The following is a 26,078-nucleotide window of genomic DNA, read 5'->3' as shown; positions in this document are numbered from 1 at the left end:
ATATGGGAAGCAACATAACTTAGAGCCCATGAAAAATGGAAAATAAAACTGCCTGATTTTGGTAAATAAACTCTAGGATTTCGGTGCTATATTTCGGTTAAAAAAAAGTATTTCGGTGGTATATTTTGGTAAAAAAAAATTTTTTTTTTTTGTTAAATGAGTGCATTTGTTCTACTAATTATTTAATTTCATGATACACACACAAAGCTGTAAATGATACTTCATACAGCAATCACTAGATTCCTGCGTAAGCCTTACAGAAGTGGAAATGTTATCTAGTAGATTATATACACATTACTTTTAAACAAACTGGAGAATGAAATAAGATATTTTCATGTAATTTAATTTAGTGTCTTTAAAATAACACTTGTTTTAGACTTCTCCAAAACACATTCCAAGCATAGTTTCGATGTTGTCTCCTTTTAATGCTGTACATTTGTCTGTCATGATGTTGCTGTACTGGGAGAACGCTCTCCTCACTATCGTTTGCTGCCGGTATCCCACAGATACTTTATTGCACAACATGAGTATTCATGGAAATCATTTTTTAATGACAGCAGAATTGCAAGTACATCTACATCGCCGTCTTTTGCATTAATGACAGCCTGTCTTGTTGTGGTGTACCCTTCAAGAACTTGATGCAGTGACACTGTTGAGAGGAAATGAAGCGTTTTGACTCTGACCTCTATGTCTAAAGCATCAACTTCAGGACCTCCAGCAATGATCTCTCGTGGGTCATACAATTTTCCAACGTTTTCAAAAAATGACTGCAGGATCAGTTCCCATCAATGATGAGAGCTTCAGAAAAACACTTCTGGCCTGTAGCAGCAAGTTTAGCTGCAGTTGATGCTTTCAGGCAAGCAGGATTAGCTACCAGAGATGATGTTTCTGTTTTAAAAACTCGATCACTGGTAAGTTTAAAGCCAGTCTTCAAATCTTACAACTTGGAATTTAGCTTATGAGCAAAAGGATAAGAAGATCCTCCCAACTTATCAGCAAGTTGACAGATGGTTTGCAGTATTCTACCACAAATTTGGCTTGACATTTCAGTACTGCTATTTCATCGTCATCAAGTTGCTTGAAATATTCAACAGCAGCACTACAGTCAGAATCTTCCTTTTTGAAGAATGTGACCAAAAGATTCAAATACTCATCTAAGTACTCTACAGCATGGAACCATGAATTCCAGCAGGTTACTACTGGAGAAGGGAAAAGTTTAGGGTTGGCATTGGATTCTTGTAGATGCTGAAGGTAGTGATGTTTCTCTTTCGTGTGTTAAGATACACTGTCTTGGTCTTCACCACACATTCATTCAAGGCAACAAGTTCACTGGACCAAATATTTCCAATTAGGTTTAACTTGTGTGCCCAACACTGAATATGTAAAATATTGTCAGAGACAAGTACTTTTAACAGTTCGGCACATTTACCCATGTATCTGGCAGCATCTGAAATGAAAGCAAACACATTTTCCTACTAAACTCCATACTTTGACAGTATGTCCACAACCGCTCTCGAAGATTCAGTTGCATTTGCATTGTTTCAAACATTAACCCCTGCCACAAGCATTTTGTGTTCACCACTTGCCAAAAGAATTCTGAACACTATCACAAAAACGCACACTCCTTTGCGATTTGTTCTTTCATCGCATATAATCACAATGGGCTGATCTAGTACGGCTTCTTTTATTTTTGCTTCGTCTTCTATTTTCAAAATTTGCATGTATGAATATCGTAGTGTATTTGCATTTGGCAGGTCACCAGCACCTGCAATGAATATATACGTGAATAAATTTATGTAAGCATGTATATTTAGTGAAGTGGAACCTTGTTATAAAGAATATGGTAATTTATATACAACACCTTAACGAAGTTCATCATCTCTCCATAATATATGTATGTAAAATTATTTGGCTATAACAATAATTTATTACCAGGACAGTTTCTTCTTTGACAGTAGTAGGTAGGCCTTGTTTCTATGAGGTTTCACTATACATACGTGCCCATATTACTTAATGTAAAATAATTTTCAAAAATTCTACAGCATTTTTTTTAAAATTTATCGAATGGAATACATTTTGTTAAGTTTTTTTTAATTTAGCTTAGTTTAGTTAGACTGTCTCAAGCTTAAATTTTACATCACAAATAGTGTCTAGAATTTTACAGTCTGTGTTTATGTATTTAAACATTTTGAGTATTAAATAGGCCTATGCTATGTTCCTGCACAAAACTTTATAGAATTTATTTTTTCCTGTATTGTAGTATTGGCCACTTTGGCCAAATAGTTTGGTAAATATGTAAGGAAGGGTTCCCTAAAAAATTAGTTAATTACAATGAGTATGGTACCTATAAAATTTAAGGCTCAAAAGTTTTTTTTTTAATTTACTATAATTTTGTTTTACTACACATTTTCCGGCCTCTTTTCCCATCAAATTGTGTTTATTAGGATGTAAGAACCGTAACACATTTCCTTTAATTACCTTTCATGTATTCATTTAACCCATTCCTTCATAGCTGGGTGATCTAGCTTCTCTAGGGGAATATTTGCAGAAACAAATGCACGCACTGTATCGCTTGCAAATTTGACTTTAATTTCCTTTGCTCGTTTATGAAGAACAATATTATCCTCGAGTGTCACTTGCCTTTTGACTCCACAACCTGATGGCTATGTTTGACTTTTTTTATTCTCTAAATGAGATGCTCGTTGTTTGCAGTGTTTTTCACAAGTATCTTTCCTTTTCCAATCTACTACCGTATTGCAAAATTTAGACATCATTATCAGCTTTTCTTTATTAAAAACAATGAATCCTTCTTGCTCGTATTCCTTAGCTCTTTCAAACACTGATTGATATGACCTTAGGCATTGTGAAGCATCAAGTAAACCAAGTAAACTTCAAACAGAACAATTCGCAACTACCTATTTTTGTTCACATTTAACTATTTACATGGAACGTAGGATCTTTTCAAACCTCATTTGGTCATTTCACATGACCGGCGTATTGCAATGTTAAAATCCTATAACCTCTCTGTTATTATTTACAAGCAATACAACAACGGAAACGAATATGGCCAAACAGCTAACTTCATCCACATCCCACTAGGAACGCTTATAAATGGGTGCCGCTTTCAGGCCGAGTGTTTGGTATTTATTTTGCTTCAGTTTATCTATGGCACATCTCATAATAAAGATGGCTTACGATGTTTTGGATTACTAAACGAATACATTTTGCGGTAAAAGTATTATTGTGAAACTTAATATTCATAGTGCGTTAAAATTATGACATTTTGCAGATATTTCGTGAAACAACAAGAATATCGTGAATAGTAATGAATTTCGCGGCATCGCCAGTTATTTCGTGAAAACGAAATGCTGTAAAATCAAAATAGGCGTTTGGAAACACATATGTAAGTGTTTAGAATGTAGTTCCAAAATCGTTAGTAAAATTTCGCGATTTCGTCATTAACAAAATTCGAGTACCTCTAAACATAACCAAACATGGATGATGCCAACTAGTGCTGGCTACATTATTATAAGTGGTACACCACCACATCAATGCCAACGAACAGATAATGGTTATAAGGTTATAACGTTTAAAAACGTCTTTAAAAGAAAATTTACACATCAGACAACTTTGTATTTCCGTTAATTAAATAAGTAAGTGGTAATGTCAGAATAAATATTAGATTTCTACTTTAAAATATACGTATTGTTTTATACGGTAAAAATACCCACATAAAGCGCTCAGAATCTTATAGCGGGACCAAAAACATCATGCGACATTTACGCGAGAGGTTTTTTATCCAAATTTTGATGCCCTAAAATATAGGTGCGACGATTATGCGATAAAAGAGGGCATGTGTTATAATGCCTCATACAATTTTTTTTGTAATTTGTTTGAAGTAGGTACATATATTCAAAGCATCTCATTATCTCTCTCTAATTCTTTATCTTTCTATCTATATATCCCAATATATCTCCCACTATCTTTCTCCTTTTATACCTGATCTTTGTCACTCCTATAGACATGTATATCTGTAGCTCTATAATGTCTCTATCTCTTTTTTATATTTATTTCAATCATTTCTGTCACGTGTGCACACTGAAACAAAAATATGTAACTGCCACTAAACTATATGAAATACACACATTAGTTGAAATTATTTGCACGCCACTTATTGTAAAATGGTTGTACTAATTTAGAAACATGTGCGGGAATGCATATAACAACTCACCAAAGGTTCATAGCAACAGGAGGAATGGTATAGGAATGCATACGGGACAAACAAAGAAACATTAATTCATATTTATATACAGTAAAACCCTTTAAAGACTTTTTCAAGGGGCTGGATGCTAAAAACTTTTTAGCAGGGAAAACTTTTTAAAAAGGAAATACATAATTCAAATTCAGTTGCTACATAAAAACAAATTTTACTCAAATGAAGTACTGTATTAACTCAAAAATAACAATTACGTATTATTATCGTAATGTGCTGAAAATTATATACAAGTATCAATAAACTGAATTATTTTAACTGAATTTAATTCAATAACTACAATTAAAAATGTATCAAATCAACACTTGCAAAAAACAAACAGTATCTAACATTTACTGTTTTGAAAAATACTGGGTCATTGTTGTTTGTTTTGACACATTTTCAGGCTGACACCTAACAAAATTGTCCAGTTTCCACAAGCTCTTCCTCACACTATCTGGAACATTTTGTGTACATACCACCATTCATTTTTTACACTTTGACGAAACACCAGTGGCCAAAAGTTGGTCCTGCTTCATCATATATCAGCATCCCCGAGTATTTTTTTTTTTTTTTTTTTGCTATACTGACTCTTGGTATCAAAGGATTTGCATCAACTTCCGATATTATGTATACGTTTAAGCCTTAAAACAGCTATGATTTCATGGTTGCTACAGGACTACAAAACCGGGAAAAGTCAGGGAATTTAAAACAATCAGGGAATCCTGGGAAATGTCTGGGAATTCACATATTTCTGGAATTTCTTTATGTGCTAATAAAAGTGAAACAGAAATTACCGCTTTTATTTAGGTTTAGGTACCTCATAAAATATGGAAACATTAAAAAATTACAGATAAAATTTAAATTAATTTTTGTTGTAGTAAGGAGATAATGACTGAAATGTCTTCTAGAAGAATATATTTGTGGTTTCTGCATTGTTTGTATGGACTGGATGCGTAGGTAGGGCTTAGTGTTAATATTAAACAAAATATATGAAATCAAAAACCAGACTGCAATTGGAAATCATTTAGATATTCGAGGAAAAAAAATTAGAGAATAAACAGCACAATGTGCCATGAAGTGTTAATGGCCATGATCAGAAAACCTGAAAATAGCTTTCAAAATCAGGTTTCCTCAACTTTTAAATAATTGTAGTTAATATTATTTGTTTTTTAAATAACTTTACAAATTTGGTTATACTCATTCTATTAAGTGGTTTCTATTTCAGTACAGTACTATTAATTATTAATTTTGACATTAAATTTTAGGTTAGCTTAGCTATTATAAGCAGTTCATAACCAATCGTTTAAATGCATTCAAAGTATTCTAATGTAGTTAACTTAGCCTAACCAACTGTCTTCACTATTTTAAAATATGTTAAATGTAGCCAACCTATTCCAACTGATTTTTATGATAACACACTAATTGTGACCACTAACCTAACAACTCAGAATGGTAAACTACAAGTAAACTTGAATGATTGTAAATTGTATCAGGGAGTAAAATTGCAATAACTTTATTTTCAGAAAAGTGGATTTCCTTCAGAATTACCAATAATTAATTTCAATAGGGTGAGTTCTACTGAGTAAAAACATTAAGGTGTGGTTGAAGTCGTTTGAAATTGTTTTCTTCAGAGAAAAATGGCTTTATCATGTATTTATTATTTTGTTATGCACGTTTCAATATGAAAATGGGTCATTTGAACGGTACATACAACCTTCTTTTACTGCAGATAAAATCAGTCATTATCAAGTGGTGCTGCAGGATGTTTCATGTCTGAAAGGTCTTGGGAATTAGTCGATTCAGGTCTGTAAAACCTGGAAAAAAAACAAGATAATTTTGGAATTCCAAGCTTGTAGCATCCATGGATTTTTTTTTGCTATCCAGCTGCTAACCAGTTAACTTCAACTTCAGAACAGACAACCAATCCATAGACTTAATATATCTCCATGGATCCGACTCACGCGCCACAATTATTATTCAGCCATAGAAAAGTGGAACTATCATAAAAAAAATTCACTGGTAATTATCCAATGCGACTCTTGTGCCACCTATTTTACATTATCTCACCTAGACAGTAATCATCCTTCTGTTTCAAAGGGCAAGTGTGCAAAATTTCATTATAATCGTATGCACATACGAGAAAGCAAAAAAAAAATAATGTTTGTATTGATAAAGCAATGAAGAGTCGTGTAGTTGGTTCACCGGGTATTTGTGAGTGTAGTGTGAAGTGTGGTTGTGAGCAGCACTGATAGGACACGCGGTGGTGTGACAGGCAAGATGCCTCCCGTGTGCGCCCACTGCCAGGACAACCCCAAGCGCAAGTGCCGGGAGTGCAGCTGCGTTGAGTGCGGCGGCAAGGACCACCCTGAGCAGCAGATGCTGTGCGACGAGTGCAACTCCGCCTACCACCTCACCTGCCTGGACCCTCCGCTCGAGGAGATACCGGACTCCGAGTACTGGTGAGTACCACCTGCTCATACGTACGGCGTGCAGAGGTTCAGGAGAAGAAAAAATTGTGATTTGAAAACTGCTCAAGATATCCGAGTGGTGTTTGTTTATGAAAAGCATTTAAGAACAAACTGAGGGCGGATAAGTAGTTTTGTTTCCGTATTTCGTTTTTAAACTATTTTTAGAACAGTGAATTTGGCAAAAACTGTATGTTTTCAGGATAATTTTTAGGCCTGAAACATCTGATACATATTTCAAAAGCAATCCAGGGTCTTGCATTACACCTTTCTTCATTAATATACCATAAATATTATGGTTACTGCTTGAATCTTATAGTTGTCCTATGCACGATGAGAAGACCACAGTCACAGCCTTGCACTTAAAGGCAATACTGCGCTAGAAGCGCTAGCGAGCGTCACACTTATCATTCCGCCTCACAAACACTAATACGCCCCTTAAACTCACTGGATGGTGATACAACTACCTACAAGCGGATTCTTCTAGGAAGGTGCATAGACTTGCAGAGCTTTCCTGGTTGGCCCAGTATCTTTTGATCAAGATTGGTGCTGTCTCTTGCTGCCTAATGGTGCTTAATTTTGTATTTGATTAATCAGTGAAGAGTTGCAATACATTTTAAAAGTATTTGAGCAAATCCTATTCCTCGGGGCTGGGTAGTTAGTTATTATTTCTATAAATAAAATAATGCTTAGCAACCACTAATCTGTATAAATTAAACTGTAGGGTGTCAACTACTAAAAAAGAAGGTTGTTTTAAAAAATGAAAATTTCTCTGGGTCTGTATCAAATGCAGTATCTCTAAGAACCTTAGCATATTCTGAGAGAGCAGTACTAGGGATACATATTCATAGGTTGTTTGGAAGCCTAGTGTAGTTGCTTGCTTTTTTTTATGGTGTTTGTGCTGAACTCTCCCACGCTAGAGCTCCTGAACTGTTGTCTTTTTGCGCAGGTATTGTCCGAGGTGCAAGATAGATGAAAATGAGATAGTGAAGGCGGGGGAGAAGTTGAGGAATGTGCCGAAGAGCAACGCTAAACGCTACACCTGCAAGCGGGATTGGGGTAAAGGTATGGCATGCGCTGGCCAGACCAAGGAGTGCACCATCGTACCTCGTGACCATTTCGGCTCCATCCCGGGGGTGGAGGTGGGCAGCTGCTGGAAATTCCGTGTCCAGGTAACAGATAATCAACAGCCCGGGAAGCTGTGCTGTTGTATTACCATGTTTTATCGCGTAATCATCTCACATTTTATACTAAAATCAAGTTTGAAAATTAGGGGTGCGATGTTTATGTGAGAGGAAAAAAATTTTTGTTAGGTAAAGTTATTCATAAAAACAAAACCCATTCATTAAAAGTACGTTTATTTAAAAATTGAAGTATAAAATAGCACACCAAACAATTTAAATTAATAAGACATGCAACAAAAACCTTTCTTCAATTTTAAATAGAAAAACAATTTCTGTGATCCGAATGGGAGCCTGAACATATGTGTAAACATCGTCGTAGTACACACTTACCATGAAAGAGTGCGGGGCCATCAAATGCAGTTAACTCAGCACTCTACAGAGAGAGCGTGTTGCATGCAATCGGCGAGATATTAGTATCAATTTTAGACTACGTGTGCACGCTCTATACGGGAAGCAACATAACCAAATATGAATGATGGCAACTAGCGCTGGCTACATTTTTATAAGCGGTACACCGCGGTGATGCAGAAGAACAGATAAAGGTTATAACGTTTAAAAAGTCTTTAAAAGAAAATTTACGCATCAGACAACTTCGTATTTCCGTTAATTAAATAAGTAGTAATGTCCGAATAGATATTAGATTTATACTTTAAAACGCATCGTTTTATGCGGAAAAAATACCCACACAAAGCGCTCCAAATTTTATAGCGGGACCAAAAACAATATGCAGCGATTACGTGAGATTTTTTTTGTATCCAAATTTTGACGCCCTACAATATAGGTGTGGCGATGATGCGCGTGCCACGATTATGCTATAAAAGAGGGTAACATCTAAAGCAGTGGTTCTCAAACTTTTTAAAGTCAGGGAACATTTAAAATTATACAAATAATTGTAGGCGCACCATTTATACAAATTTTTGAGAATATGTTATTTTTAGGCTAATTTTGTTTTTAAAATCAGGAGTTTTTGGTGTTATTATTTTTATTTTTAATGAATTCTGTTGGTTCAAAAAGATAGTACAATAGTCAAAAAATATGACATTTAAGTGTTCACTTATTACAGTGCCATTCTTACTGATGACATGATGTACTTTTACAATACACCAATTCCTCATATAGCATGTCTTCAAATTGTGCAAATTCATTTAGTGCAATGTTAATTTTACTGCACCAGTCTTAAATGGCGCGTCTGTAAATATCAGTTAGAACAAAATTGCCACAGGCAAAAAAAAAAGTTGGGCATGATGCCACAAACTCTGGTTTAAATTGTTAAACAACAGATGTACTGTGGCATACAGTTAGCTATACGAGGAGGGAGGAGATGCACGCGCAGATCTGACTACGCTATCGGCTGTTGGACAAACATCAGCTATGGAAAGTTCAGTTGCAGCTATAACCTAACGACATGGTAAAGATGTTTATGTTGATGTTCATCAAAAGTCAAATTATATTATTAAAAATATGTGTCATCATATTGAGTACTTTATTTAGTCAGAGATTTTATTTTTAACAGCACTTATGAATGAGGGTTGAATTACGTTTCACAGATATGTGCATGCTTTTGACATTTTTGTGCTTTGTCTGGTGAATACATGTGCAAAGTAGTGGTTTGTTATGTGATTTAGATTTGACAAAAATGTAAGCATAAAATGTTTTTATAAAATAAAAAATTGCTTTCAAGAAATTTTTTTTAAAATAATTGGTATTCCCAAAGTTTTAGGAATGGTATCTTTCCGTACTTTTATCCTAAGTTTCAAGATCTCGTCCACCTCTATGGAAACAACTTTTTTCAGCAGTTCAACTCAATAAAAATTAACTGTGTAAAACATGTGCTATATTCTGCACATTAAATTTATATCAAAAATTGCTTTATATTAGTGATGGGTCAATTCCTGTTTTTTCCCGGTTCTCGGTTCGGTACTGGTTCTTAAAAATCGGTTCTCGGTTCCTTGGTTCTGACTTAAAAAATAAATATTATTCACACATTATTTATGAGGTGTTTTAAGTATTAAATTATTTATTGTTTTGGCTACAAAAAAGCACTAAAAAGCATGTGTCCAGACTTACATCTTCAACAATTTACTGTTTATAACACTGAAAATAATAATTTGTTTGTATTGTTCTGTCCTCAATATTTTTTATTGTATGCTTGCAAAGAAATGCATTGGCATAATTTTTCAGTCTTTAAAGAGGCTATCAAAGCAAATTTAAAGGTTTAGTATAGTTTTCAAGCTACAGTAAACACACCAACCTTAATAAAACTAAAATTTGCTATATAATTCTAGTAATTACTTCAAGAAATCTACATACACCCTCCTTTAAAACATAGGAATAAAAAGATGTTACAATAATGGAAATAAATACAATGATGGTGAACTTTAAAAGAATTAAAATATTAAATTGTCCATCAAACTTATTGCCTACATTTAATTCAGTTTGTTTGCACAGTCAACAGTAAATAACTGCCACACTTCTGATGCCATTTCTTACACAATTGGCTCTATTTGGCCAGAATAATTATACTTTACAAGTGTCAAAAAGCATTTTGTTTGACCAGCCAATAGTAAAATACACCTACACATCCATACACCACTTAACTAATATATATAAAAAAAAATAAACTTCCCCCTTCAAAAAAATCCCGTTTGCCAAAAAGAGAAAGTTACTATGTATTACACTAGATGGCTGCAGATGCAGTGAACTTAAATTCTAAAGCAATGCACAAAAAAATGCATAAACTTTTATAATGCCGAAAATTATTACGGAAATTTTTTAATCAATAATTAATTCTATTAAAAAAATATTCTGTGGAATTTGCAACACACCAGTCACCCTTACTTACGTATCAACGACTCAATTAACTGCCTATTTTTAAAAACAAATTGAAACAAACATGGCGTCTTTCTGTTCTCACATCTTTGGTGTGGCACGTTATAGAGTTGCACACATCTATGAACTACATCTATGGCACCTTCAACTGTTATGTTTTGATTGTGAAACGTACTTTGTTTACAGATGTGGCGAGAACATTAAATATTTTCACGTGTAATTTATTTTATAGTTAGATGAATATTATTCCACGGAAGTCCAAAAAAATAATTCATATGTGGATTGGACGTGAGTTGAGCCATTTCATGCTGCAGTTAAGTTATAGTGAAGGACTATTTTCGTAAAGGGTTTTGCTATACTGCCGGTACCGGTACCGGCACCGGTACTGACATTTTAGCTGCGGTTCTCGGTGCCGGTTAAAATGCTGAGAACCGTAGGAACCGAGAACCGAGAACCGGTACCGACCCATCCCTACTTTATATATTAGTACACCAGCCCCTCGAAGTGATGCTGTTCGATTAGTGCTGTTTTGAAGTAACGATGCCAATTAATTAGGGCATGATTTGAAGTAGCGCGGTCATATATTCGAAGTAGCGCTCTTTCTCGTCCACATAATTTATTTTATTTTCATACGTGCACAATGTAACAAACAAAATGCAACAAATTAAAAATAAGACGGCACTTGTGTAACATAAACATTATGACGAATCAAAAAAAGATATTACCTTTTTATGTAATAGTTATTCGCTTCCATCGCATATTTTTAAAGCCTAATTAAAATTGCACAGAAAATCATATTTCATAAATACATTTTCCGATGCCTACGTGTGTGTTTAGCTAATGTTTATACATACTATGCCATCTTGCAACTCAGTAGCAGCTCTAGTGGGAAATGCCAGAAGCTTTCGAGGCTAGTTTACATCTTGCATGACAGGCTGCGCTGACTCCTAGTCGTGCGTACACAAAGTTACTCTCTTTTTAGAATTGATTTCAATATAAACTAATTACTAAACCTAATAAGTACTACATACTTTATCCTGTGTTACTTAAATACGTACATTTAAACGAAATAAATGTCATATAAGTAGGGATGGTGATTTTTCGTTTTCGCGAAATAGATGTGAAAATATGCTAAATTATATTTTTTCCGCTATAAAATGCGAAATCTAGACTATTCCGAGATAAATGCGAAATCAATGTAAAAAACGTAGATTCGTCTTCACTCTACACAATTTATTTACAGATTGTATTTCGTTTCAGTTCAGTATCAAAGTAAACCATCATTTTATGGCGTATTCAGCACAAGTATCTTATTGCCACGTCATTCACAACACTATTGTTTGTAAATATTGAATGAAAAATGGCCATGCGTGCCTCGCGATTATAAACAAAGCAAAGAACAACTAGCTGGAAGAGTGTCCGTCATCTTGCAGAGTACAAGTTTTTAGGCTGCCATATTGCGACATCTCTGCTTCGCCGCGCTAACAATTCCCATTGTCCGGCTGTATTTCACGTCAAAGCCGCGTTCTTGTGTAGTCTGTGGAAGGTGGTGTGTTTACAAATACGTGAATACTCGTGAATGTGTTGTATACTGTCATTTCTCGTGGTAAAAATGGGACGAAACGTAATTTCCATTCGCGATCGCATAAATGAATACAAAAGTGAACAGTTCTACGAAAGTGATGCAAATATTTTAATGCGCAATTTATGTAATCGCCGTCTGGAGTGGAAAAAAAAAAAAATGTAGCTTACTTGTAAAGCACATTAAATCTGAGGGACATCAGGCTGCAAAAAAAAAAAAGATTCACCGAGAAATTGGATGAAGGAAAAAAGTCGGTAAAACGGCAAGCAACGGTTTCTGGCATGATCGAAAACCAAAAGAAGGCGAAAATTGAAAAAGCGAATCAAAAAAATTGAAAAAAACAGTTTCAATAACATTATTTGTGCACTCTACATCAACTATGGCCATGAACACTGCTAAAAAATATTTATTGTTAGTGATGGGTCGAGACTCGAAAAATCGAGCGAGTCGAGTCGAGCCAGCGAAACTAAACTCGACTCGAAAACCGAGTTGATTAAGATTGTGTCCTCGAGTCTCGTCAAAGTTTAGTTTTTGGCTCGACTATAATGTTGCACAACTTCCAATAGTGAAGGTACTTATCCGAAACCATGCACTTTAAAATAAAATAAAATGTATTATTTAGGCCTACCTATTGGAAAACCTCTGATCCAACACTGAAAACCTTGAAAACGAAGTCGGAAGATTATTTAATTTTCGATCGTTTATAACCGCAAACTGTGTATCCCATCCTTCAATATGCACATAATATTTATAACTGCAACAAAATACCTTTATTTAACTATAACGGAATTTAAAAATGTTCTCTAGATTCAGTCATGAACAAGACCACGTTAATATTTGGGCAGCTTTGGAGGTAAATAATATTTACTACTAAACACTAGATAGCCGCCATTTTAACTCTTGGCCAATGGCCTACGTAAGTCATCATACAGCCAGGGAATGTTGCCACTTTGTCAAATCGATATCAACAATAATTGAAATCTCCAACCAGTTTTCCATGGCCGAACGTAAAATTGAGGCTGTTGAAGTTTATGTTTACACTTGAATTTGCGTCGCCGGCGTCGTATTAATCATAAACGGTTTAGTATTAGTGGAATAGATATGTTTGTACGGCCTGGGACGTCACAAAGTGACGAATAGAAATCAAGAGCAGAGATTTGGGAATTTTTTGAAAAATTTGATCATCAGACAGCTAAATGCAAGTACTGAAAAAAAATTTACAAGACTCAGTCATCATCAAATTCACGTTTGATTCGTCACATGGATGTGCATTTTCACTTAAAGCGTCTGTATGAAGATTTAAAAAAAATACAAAAAATCAAATGTGTAGGGCAACCTTCAATAATTCAAAGTTTTCATATTTAATTACATATATTATATTGAGAAATATTTAACATATTAATTTCGCTCATCATTCTGCCACTTGAACCTCGCTAAGTTTGACTCATCTCGACAAATTTCCATGACATCGGCTCGAGTTCGACTCGAAGACAAATTTCTATGAGTTCGACTCGAGCTCGACTCGAAGATAAATTTCTTTGTTTAACTCGAACTCGACTCGATGCTGAAATAGGGTGACTCGACTCATCACTATTTATTGTAATTTTAAGTATTCATTTATTGCACTCATAAGTGCTAAAAAGATGTTTGGAAACCTGCCAAGATAGTCTATCTTTGTAGTTGTGCTAGATCTTTATTTCTGTGGTTGTTAATAATTAATATGTGTATTATTTAATGCTTTTTAAAAATATACTTTTCTTCGGTAATGTAAAATGAGAGAATTGGCTAAATCTTATTTTTAAAAATGCTACAAAATGCTAAATTTTAAATTTGAAATGCTAAATGTTATTATTTTAAATGCTATAAATCACCATCTCTACATATAAGTAAACAAACAGATTTAAGTGGCTGGAGAACCAATTATTATGAATAACATGCACTCTTATGGCAAAAACGTATTTGATTAGCGCTGTTTTGATTAGCGCTCTATTTTCCTGGAACGAATTAGAGCGTTACTTCGAGGGGCTGATGTACAATCAAGTCCCGTTAATCTGAACCAATTTGCACTGTGGCCTTTTCGGGTTACCATTTTTTCAGATTGCAGAATAATTGCTTAAATGCAACAGTGTGTTTGTTGTAAATACAGAGCTGCCAACAATTACGGATTTTCCGTAATTATTACGGATGCTAACCCCGAATTACAGAATTACGGAACATCGCTGGTTTATTACGGAAACGAGGCTTTGTGCTGCATGGTAACGGAGAAAATTCCGTTTCTGCTGTGCTTGTTTCGTGAACGCAGTTTGAATACATCGCTTGGTTGCACAAATAACGGAACTAGTAAGTGTGCGCATGTACGATGTACTGTCGAAATAAGTAAATTAATTCTCGTGTTTTCAAATAATAATGGGATGGTATTACGTCCGTTGTACGATACAACTAGTACATATTCTCGGACTTATCGTTTGAAGGCTACTTAAATCACGATAATTTTTGTACGGTACTTTGGCTAACCTGTGTTGTGTTAATTTATTTCTTGAAAGCCATTTTTTTCATATTAGTGTTTTTGTCGTGTCTACAGACGTGAATTTTTTTTATGTTTTTCGATAGTGTTGTGTTCTTCAGTGCCGGTTTTAGAAATGAAGCGTGTGACAGAATAATATGTATCTGGGGGAAAAAAAAACACGCAAGTCTTCAGAACTTTCGACTTAAATATTCAAAAGAATGGCCATGCTTGTCGTTTTCAAATGTTTGGAACGCCACGGTTTTGTAATGTATGCACGTGTGACTTTTCGATTGCATATGGTGGAAGGGATGACTGTAGACGGCATATTGAATCAAAGAAACATGCAGAACATTTTAAAGCCGTGACGAGCAATAAATCTATATCTTCGTTTTTTCGCTACATCTGAAGAAACGAAAGTAACGAACGCAGTTACTGTTTACAAGTCCTTGTGTTTGTCTTGTTGTTTGTTTACATGACATTTCTTATTCAACCAGGATAAAAAAAAGCAAATAAAAAGACAGTTGCTTTAAAGTTTAACTTTGAATACTTTGAATTGAAGATTCAAAATATCCAGTAAAATTATTAATATTTCTTACATATTCAGATGATTGTATTGTTCTAATAGATTTTTTTTATTCATTAATATGCATTGTATTCATATTTTTCTTTTTCTATTGCATATTATTGTCCTTGTTTTATCTTGAGAGTGTGTTATAATGCCCCAGGAAAAATTTATCGTGCATGATTTACGCGTACTTTTTTCATATACCTAATTGCCATTACTGATGGGTGTGGTTTGAGGTTGGCAGCTCTGTAAATACATCTCAATAAACATTAAGTTATCACATTACACACCTATAACACTTTTACAATTAGAGAATCACTAAAGTTGATAAATGTCAAGATATCTTATATATTTTAAATAGTGATGGTTCAAATCCCTTTTTTCTCGAATCCGAATCTCGAATCCGAATCCCAAACAGTACCTCGAATCCACCCCTCGAATCCGAATCCAGTTCTCAAGGGTTAATTATAAAATAATTTATAAGTTAAGAGAAAAAATTAAACATTATGCAGAACTATTTAACCCTTTAAATTTTATTTAAAAAAACAAGGATTTTGACACGGTCTGGATCAAGACGATTCCGTTTTTGGTCACAATATGTTTCCTGCAGTGCTGAACAAATGTTCAGAGAACACTGTCGATGGTGGTGAACACAAATATTTTTTGGACAGTTTATGTAGCCTGGGTGAACACGCAGACTGAGTTTTCCAGTATTCGAGAATGTTTATTTCTGGGTTAACTGTAGGATCACGTAAGAATCTGGTCACTTCATCAATTGCTGTAGAATCTGACTTGGTGGATTTAAGGCATTCAGGCATTATCTGTGAGTACAGTGATTCATGTATCCACGGAAATCGGAAAACGAAATTCAACATCCGACGGAACAATATTTTGTAGTTACCAACTTGACATTTGTTTGAAGTCCCAAATGAAGGTAAACGTTTTCCTGAAATATTTAATGGAAACTGAAAGGCACCATCTTGGCTTCAATGGTTTTAGGCCATAAGAAATATTGTCGTGCGTCTTTTAAAATTAAGCCTCACTAAAGCATAGTGATTAATATGCCCGAAGTTAAAAGTGAAGGGGTGTTTTCTCTAGTTTACCAATTAAAATTTTTTATATTAATATTAGTTATTTTTTATGTTGCTCAAAATGATTGGCTAACAAATTCATGGTTGGCCATCATGGAATTCTCAGATAATACATATTTTAACGTTGGTAGTCTACACAAACCAAACTTGGTCCTAAAAAAATTCATAAATAGAACGTATCAGAATATTTAAAATTGAATTGCGATTAAAATAATAATTGTATAATGTATTAATTTTTGTCGTTTATTATTTCATTGTTATTACTACATGTGCGACCCTAACTTGATGAAATTCGGCATTATTGTTGTATTACTAAGTAACAGATTTCTCAGTAAAGTTATTTAAAAAAAAAAAAAAGATTCATATTTAGTCTAGATCCTAAATGTGCTTTATTTTATTTTTTAGCATATTCTGAGAATACATATGTGATTTATGCTTTATTTAATGCCAATGTAGCGACAATGCATCCATGTTCATGAATATAAAGTAAGTTTCCCAAATCAGTACATGTTTCATAATTTTTTTTATATAATAACGAATTAAAAGTACGATACAGTAGAACCTCGTTAATTCGTGATGCGCTGATTCGGATATCAGATAATCCGGGACGATTTAAAAGAGAAGAAAAAAAAGAAGTAAAAATTGTCAGCGCTTAAAATTAATGTCACGCGGGCCAGCGGCGGCAAACACTACAAGCCATCGCGTGGGCCGCCAAACTCTGCAACGCTGTTTGTACCGACCCTTTGTGTCGCCCCCATTTCAGCTGTCACATTTGTCACTCTTTAAACTTGAGGGGGATGTCCTACTTCTGCTTCCCGTCTCCCTTTGTTTGTTTCCAACCGCCAACGCACAGCAGGCGCCTGGCCAGTGACGTGTCTGGCTGTACGAGGGGAAGGAGGGAGAGTGCAAGGTCAGCACGATCTTATCTTTCTCTCTTGGGCTGTTGTAAATGACCGTGAACTAATGGCTAGGCAGTGCTGTATTTTTTTTAAGCCGAGACACTAATTCGAAGACGGTCTGCCCTTACCGTGAACGGCCTTAACCCAGCTGCACGCTGGTGTCTGAGAACTGAGAAGCTTGACAAGACCTTCCGGGCTTTTAATCGCTAGTCCGTGAAATTCGGTAATCCGTGATTATCTCGGTCCTGACCATCACGTATTAACGAGGTTCTACTGTACCTCAATAGGATGTGTTCCAAGGAAAACATAAACAGGCCAAGAATATTGTAAGCATTTAAGTTTTTAAAGTACTACATTTACATCAATATTTTTCCTCGAATCCCGAATCTTTTCCCTCGAATTTCGAATCTTTCAAATACTTGAGATTCGAGGATTCGAGGATTCAACTCACCCATCCCTAATTTTAAATAAAATTCCTTTTTTTCTCTAAACTCTTTCGGATCAGTTGGGTCCGCACTACCAGGAATCTACTGTACTGCCAAGCAACTGGCAGTCAATACCGGGAATGCTATTTGTAGGGACATATGTTTATCACATTTGCGATAACAATTGTTTTTGTTAATTTTAATGTTTTTTCGAAGAAAATTCTGTGAATTCACTTCCAAACATTCAGAACTCTACATAATTGACATTTAAACATGAAACTACATACCATTGATTTCAATTATAACTTGGGTACGAAAATTGCAATAAAACTATGAAAAATGTTTGCATACATTATTTTTCTAACTATATTTTGGTTTTTATCAGTCTGTAATATTTGCTGTTAAAATTTTGGCAATGTCACCCAAAATAATATGCTTCAATACTAAACTACGTGAATGAAAGTAGCCAGACACTCATAGCTACACAATCAGTAGTTAGATCAATATTTTGAGTTCTCTGTGGTATTTTGTTTATGTCTAGCAACCATTTGTCTAAGAAGTTCTTCTGTAGCTGTAGTTCTTCATTCTTGTTTCTTGTTCATTATTTGTTTATGCAGTAAAGATTTTTGTTACATTTATAAATTATATCAATTAAAATACTGTTATGATTTATTATTAAAATGAAATAAATAATAATAAATCATTGTGGGAAACTACTGGGTTCGTAAAGGATAGCCCTTTTAAAGATTTATCACTACACAGTTTTATTGATTGCCACTACTTACTTCACTAATAAATAATCTTCTACAAATGCCTAAAAATCAATTACACCTAAAGAAATGTCTATTCCCCAGTCAATCAGTTTTTACACACAGCACACCTCGCTGAGCCACACCTCTGGTGCATTTCTCGCCGCAGCAACCCTCGTGGACCTCTGTCACGGGACTCCGTCACCTCACTCCACCGCCGCCGTCGCACTTCCCTTCATCCCAAACCTCCACTTGACGCTTTGCTCGGGACTCTCTCGCTCCGGAACTCTGCCCACTATCGCCCGGAAACTCCGCTGCGGGAAAACTCCAGACTCCTCACTCACTTACTCACTCACTCACTCCTGTCTGAGGCCGGCGTCCTGTCTTATATATCACAGGCGCCACTTCTAGAATTCACGAACGCGGCTGGGGCCAGTCACGTCATTCCGCGCCGACCCGACGGCAGAATTCTCTCGAAACACGCGTCGGCGGCTTGTGTAACTCCGCAGCTGTCAGGTGTCATGTTACGTTGCTGAGATAAGGCGCGCGCTGGGATCAAAGGGAAGGAGGGAGGAAACAACGATCCTTGTAATCTACCAGGCGCGCGCGGCATGTCTCACATTGGGGCAGCCACGTGACATCAGTGGCTGTGTGGGGCTGCCAGCCAGCTCCAAACCTGCACGCGCCACGGCACTGCTTACGTTCGTAACAATACATATTGTTCCAGGCATATATAAAAGAATGCAACCTGTGCTTTTATTGCAAATTTCTACCTACTGTGTTAATTAAATCTGTGGTCTTTACTCAGCCTTTTAAACATCAGGCAGGTTGAATGATTAATAAATTATTAAAGAGCAAAAATAAATTGATGGGGAAAACGAGTGATTTACTAAGCAGTTTTATATATATATATATATATATATATATATATATATATATATATATATATATATATGTGTGTGTGTGTGTGTGTGTGTGTGTGTGTGTGTGTGTGTGTGTGTGTGTGTGTGTGTAGACACACACACACACATACATACATACATAAATACATATATTCTAAGGTGTTTAATATCCTGCTAACTTTAGAGGTTAGATGTTTTTATTTGTCACCTACCACATTTTTGAGGTTAGGTTTACCATAAAGTGAAGACTGCATGTGTTTGCCCGTACATGTTTTAAGTAATTGTGGCTGGTTCCTTAAATACGATGGATAGAGGTTATAATTGAGCACCAAGACACCAGTAACAAGATTAAATCATTTTTTGACTGGATTAAATTCTAACATTTAGAAAAAATTTAGTATTTAATTTTTTCTCACAGTTACATCCATCTACCTTCTACCAAATAAAATCTCTAAACAATCAAACCTTTTCCATACTTGAGCAAAAATGTACAGTTATTCCATTTATTGTTTGAAAGTTTAGGTATGTACATTTTTATTTTGTATTGCTGCTATTAGCATTGAGCTGTAGTGCTGTAATAGCTGTCAATGTTATGTAATTCTGATGGTATTTTGAAAATAAATATTTAAATATGTCTGTAAAAATTAAAGTAAATGTGCAATATATTTGGGGGAAATAACACCATTTTGTGCTATAAAATAAAAACACTAATCCATGTCTAGATATTTTTACATAAAAATATATTTTATAATTTTATTAATTTTATATAATTATATGCATAATAAACATTTAATATAAACTTAAAAATATAGTTACACATTCTGGTTTTCAAATGTTTGGTGAGAGTCTTATTCTAAGCAACAAATATTTTCAGACATTTGGGTAAGTATGTTTAAAACACTGTTTATGTTAGGTACCTAAAAGTAAAATGAATGACTAAGATGAAAAATGTGAATCTGAGTGGGTTTTTTTTATAAATAAATTTTGTACAATTTTACAGTTTACATTACATTCTGTCCCTAGGTTTTTTTTAATTGTTTAAATCATTAAGGGTCAACTTAAAACTTTTCGAGGGATAGCTATATATATTTTTTGTTACGTGTATACGTCTTTAAAATTGCTTCTATAGTGGGAGGCAATTCAAAAAACGAATAACAAAATCAGGGGATACAGTTTGGTGTTGCAGCTGTAGATCTATCATCTCTAGCCAAAATTTAATTACACCACTGGATAGCTAAAGGATCAAAGAATTTGTTACGCTCTAAGTGAGGACTGTGACGCATAGCGCGTGGTGGAGGGGGAAGCTCCGCCATTTTGAGGTCATTTTGCTGAGTTTCGAGATTTCCATACAGTATAACTTTTGACTTGGAGAAGCTGCGACATTCATTTCAGTTTCAATCGTCAGCTTTTGTCAAAATCTATCAATAAAATATATAAAACATTAGTGTAAAATAGTTACAGTGAATATATATGTATAGAAAATATTACCTGTTGCGTACACGTATTCAAGTACAACACACGGCCGTGTCCATGACACAGCCACACCCCATTTTAAATTAATGTAAAGGCCAGACACTTGAATAAATATTATTTTTGTACTAGTTTTTTTAATGTACTATTATTCTTTAGGATAACGAATAATCACTATTGTATTTGATGAAGGGGGGGGGGGGGGGGGGAATTATTTTAACACTAGTATTTATAAAATAATAATATTTAAATCTAAGATTAATTACCATGAATCATATCTGGATGATAGTAATATTATTTATATTTATGTAAGAATATCATGTCTTCATACAGTATACTAACAACTTACTCTTCATATACAAAGTTGGCTAGTTAACCTGATAACATTTCGTTGTTGAAAGATTGTTAACAATGTTGATGTTGCGGGCTGCCAGTTGGCCATTATTGATTTAAATAACCACCAATTATGATTAAACAGTAATTTTTTTTAATCACTGGATATGATTTCTTGTAACTGGTGGTAATGGAATGTGGTTGTTTTGTTCTCGAGTGCAGGCAGCAGAGGCTGGCGTGCACAGATTCCACATGGGAGGGATTCACGGGCGCGCTGGCGTGGGTGCCTTCAGTCTAGCCCTGAGCGGAGGCTACGAGGATGACGAGGACAGGGGCTTTGAGTTTGACTACACTGGGTCAGGCGGGCGGAACCTGTCGGGGAACAAGAGGACTGCCCCTCAGAGCTGCGACCAGAAACTCAACAGGCAGAACGAGTGAGTGCTCTGTTTGATGTGGATGTCATTACTAATCAGTTATGGTTTATTATTAGGATCGTGAAAAATTCTCAGTTTCTGTAAAATAATATTTAGTCTTGTTTTCTTGTTCCGGACATTGTGATTTAATTAAATATTATTTCCTGATTCAGTATGCAATAAAATACAGTTTACGTTGCCAGTTTTTATATTCACAGGTAAATATCTGACGTTTAAATTTTAAATACAACCTCATTGTGTTCCAGTTTTGCAAATTTATGTGTTTTTAAAACTATTAATTTTTTCCCTTAAAATGGATTGTATTTTTCTGTTCATGGATTTTCCTGTGCCTCTTAATGATTATTTCAAGGTATTTCCTACTCTTAAATGTTAGTCAAGTGTGTAATTTAACATAAAAGCTTTAAACAATTGTTAAATTGCAGAGCTCTGGCAAGAAACTGCAATGCCCCGTTGTGTGAGGACGGAGCGGAGGCAAAGGACTGGAAAGGCGGAAAGCCTGTGCGTGTCATCAGGAACTACAAACTTGCCAAGCATTCCAAGTTTGCCCCGGCGGAGGGCAACAGGTGAGAGCTCCAGTTTGGTGCTGTTGCTTTCAGTCGCCATTTATGACTGCCCAAGCAATCTGTTAAAGACCTGTCACACATTCAAACATTTGCTTCCAACACCTTCCAATAAAGATGGTCAGACAATGTTGGAAAGTTATGACGACACCGAAAACGTAACTATTGCAGCTATGTTTGACAAGTTGGATGACTTCAGTTTCCATCAAATGGTTCTAAAATATGTTGTATGTTTGACAGAATCAGCCAATCAGATTTGTGCTCTTTTTAAAAACAGGAATGGCTTGTTTTCCAATCTCAACGCATGTTTAAAATGGTGAAGCAAACATAGAAGATAAGAGAGGTCAAAGTAATAATAGCTAAAATATGTTACTTAATGATATAGTGTATCAATAAATAACTAACAGTTAAAAGTAAAATATGTATTTATAACGTGATGAAATTAATTTTATTATGTAACAAGTTTTAATGTGTTTTAGCTATAGAATACCACCACAGTGCATTATTTTCATTTTAAATTAAGTTTAAGAATTAAAATTTTGAGCTAACTCAGTCCATCAATAAACTTTAATAGTGTTAATGGTAGTGATATGTCTGATATATTTTTTTTTCCTCAGTTCAGTTCCAGTTTTTAAAAGTTCTCAGTTTTAGGTTAATCTCTACATAATTTCAAGTCACACCAAAGATACAGAATGCCCTAATAAATAGTGTATAATAAATAAAACAAATTAATTATCAGTGCCCCACTTTATATTAATTAGACCACAAACAAGTCACCTAGCCTCAAGGTAGCACAGTTGCTTCTCATGTCACTAGATGCTCTACTAGCACTGTACTCACCTCTTGTGGCACAGCAATATCAATTACTAAACACTGTAAACTTTTTTTTTGCTGGGTAAATATTCAATTTAGGCACACCAATAACATATGGCTTAAGGAAAATGTAAGTATTTGTTCACAAGAGATTAAGTGAAATACAGTAGAATCCCGCTGGAACGACCCCTCACGGTTCCCGAAAAAACGGTCGTACTTACGGAAGGGTCGTTCCAGAGAATTTGGGCATTTTTTGGCCAATTCCCCCCCCCCCCCCCCCCCCCCCCCCCCCGCCCAGCCCCCACCCAACCCCCCCGGCCGTTTCACGGAAAGAACCGTCCTTTATTTGGGCAGCTTTAAAATAACATCGTGCTAGCGTTATGTATCGTGGGTAGTTTATTTTTTATCCATTTATTGCCCCCCCCCCCCCCCCCCTCCCTCTATTTCGGCATCACCATTCGTCCTGCCGCGCCGGATGCCTGCCAGACACGTCTCTCGGTGCCAGGCGAGCTAACGGGCGGCGGACATAATAACCAACCGACGTGAGAAGGGAAGCGGACGTCAGAGTATTTTCCCTGGGTTTTAAAAGTGTGACAGCTGAGGTTGTTATAAATAAGGGTCGGGCCAAAAAGCTATTTTACATGGTACGTAACTGGGTGGTTTGAAATATAGAGCGGCCGAAACACAAAAATGGGCCGAAGCAATGGCAACTTTTTTTTTACAGCTTCAGATAATGATAAACAAAAAATATATTTAAGCTATATTCAAGATAACCTGAAAAATTTAATTCCAAATACACTTTTAGTTCAATAAACTATGCTTGTAAGCAGTGGAGCAGTGTATACATATATGTAACAATAACAACAAAGAACAATTGGAAAAAAAAAAACTCACCAGATTACAGTATTATCCAACATGATATATGCGGCAGCTGTTAATTAATTTTTTTAAAGCATTTTTGTTCTTCAAAGTCACACATGTTAGACACATCGACGAGACGTAAAACAAAAAAAAAAATTAACGAACATAAAAAAATAAATACACAACATCTAACACTTTATTTATCGCCTTACTTTTTAAAAAAAGTCCTTTATCGTTGCCTGCTTTTTTTTTCAAGATGGCATTTTCCGCAAACTCTTTCAACTGCGTTAAGCAGGACCACACAGCATCACTCGCACCATGCCGCCTCAGAAGATATTCATAGACATCCCCAGCTTTGAGGACGTCTCTCGTCGTCGGCACAACTTCTGGCTCTTCTGCTTCTCCCTCCCCCTCCTCCTCCTCCTCCTCCTCCTCCTCCTCCTCCTCTTCATCGCACGGCTCCTGCCCCTTGACGTCATCGGAATCATCATCTTGTGTACCCCAAACTGCAACGTTGTCATCCGCTGTCACGAACTCTGCAAACGTGCAGTCTGGGGCCAATTGCTGCCACGATTCGTCGTCGCATGGCAGAGTGAAAATCTGATGCTGCGGCTTCGTCGAGGGGCCCGGCTGGGGCTCGGCGTCCACTGTGGGTGGGTCGTCAGGGTCGTCAGGGTTTTCAGGGTTGGTGGCAGCAAGAGGCACATCGTCGACTGGTGTGACGAAGTTGGCGTGTCGGAAACAGTTGGCGATTACTTCTGGTTTCAATGCCCTCCAGCTGGTAACAATCGCTTCCGTTGCCCTATACACGTCCCACTTCTTCATCTCTTTCCGGATGTTATGCTGCAACACCATGCTCCGCACAAGCATTTCCCGGTACTTCAGCTTCACCTGCTGGATTATCCCCTGGTCCAGAGGCTGAAGCACGCTGGTGGTGTTCTTAGGCAAGAACACCAGCTCAATATTTCTGAGGTTATCGAGCGGAGGATGCGCAGGGCAATTGTCGACGAACAGGACAACTTTCCTATTCATCACACCCATTTTCGCATCAAAGCTGCGAAGCCACTTCGTGAAAACTGCTGCATTCATCCACGCTTTTTTGTTGAAGTCGTAGTCACAATGAAGAATCTTCCCTTTGAAACCTCTCGGTTTTTTTGACTTTCCTATTACCAGGGGCTTCATTTTGTCACTGCCGTCCATGTTGCAGCAAAGGAGGACTGTGGGGCGCTGTTTGCTCCTCTTCGCACCCTTGCATACGTCCCCTTTCACCGCAAGAGTATGGTCTGGCAAGAGGTTATAAAACATCCCCAGCTCATCTGCGTTGTAAACGTCTCGAGGCTGGTATCGGCTGAGGATGTTCTGAAGCAAGGGCAACCACTCACTTACAGACATCGGATCAACCGACGCACTTTCGCCGACTATCTTGTGGCTGGATATTCCATGCCGAGCCTTGAAACGATTCAGCCACCCGACTGAACGCTTGAAGTCTGTCAAACCTAACTTCAAAGCAAGTTCGTCCGCCTTTGCCAACATCATTGGCCCACTCACAGGCAAATTTTGAGCTCTCAGCTCACCAAACCACTCCAACATAGCTTCGTCAAAGTTTTCGTACGTCGCGCCCCTCAAATTTTTCAGTTGCACATTGCGGCCTTGCTTCTGTACTGCATTCACAATTTCTTCTCTCTGTTTGAGAAACGTGAAGAGAGTAGACTTCGGAATGTTGTATTGCTGCGCTATCTTAGTCTTGGAAATTGTTTTCTTATCCACTTGCTGGATGATCTCATATTTTTTCATTAGCGAAAGTGTATTTCACTTGGCACTCATTTTCACAAATGCGAAACGAAAATCCCAAAAAAGAAATCAAAATCCGTGTAAAACTGCGTGTGTCGTCAACGATCGTTCATAGAATCAAGCCAATAATTTTACCAAATCAAAATCCAAAAACAAATGCGTGTGTCGTCAACAATATACAAAATTCACAAAATCAAACCACTAACCAAATCGGCGTCCAAGAAACAAAGCGTAATAAGTCGTCAACAATAATAAAAACCAAGAAATATCCGAATCAACAAGCAAAAGAAGCGTATCCACCAGCGAGCAAGATCACACTAACAAGCCACAAGACAAAGACACGGGATCGAGACGGCAACAGAAA

At 36.1% G+C, this 26,078-nt stretch overlaps 1 protein-coding gene across 1 annotated transcript in view; it reads left to right on the top strand.

Moving 5' to 3' along the window:
* The window catches only part of LOC134546258 (E3 ubiquitin-protein ligase UHRF1-like), an 85,296-nt gene that overhangs the window by 21,688 nt on the left and 37,530 nt on the right, over positions 1 to 26,078 (top strand). Inside the window, exons 6-9 of the mRNA XM_063388958.1 lie at positions 6,528 to 6,714; positions 7,670 to 7,892; positions 21,478 to 21,689; positions 22,112 to 22,252. Of these exons, the coding sequence (XP_063245028.1) occupies positions 6,528 to 6,714; positions 7,670 to 7,892; positions 21,478 to 21,689; positions 22,112 to 22,252 (763 nt within the window). The remainder of the gene's footprint in view (positions 1 to 6,527; positions 6,715 to 7,669; positions 7,893 to 21,477; positions 21,690 to 22,111; positions 22,253 to 26,078) is intronic.

The sequence above is a fragment of the Bacillus rossius genome, chromosome 1, assembly GCF_032445375.1.
Source record: "Bacillus rossius redtenbacheri isolate Brsri chromosome 1, Brsri_v3, whole genome shotgun sequence".
NCBI classification, from domain to species: Eukaryota; Metazoa; Arthropoda; class Insecta; order Phasmatodea; family Bacillidae; genus Bacillus; species Bacillus rossius.
Note: the sequence above shows the minus strand (reverse complement) of the source record. Positions and strands in the feature narration are given on the sequence as shown.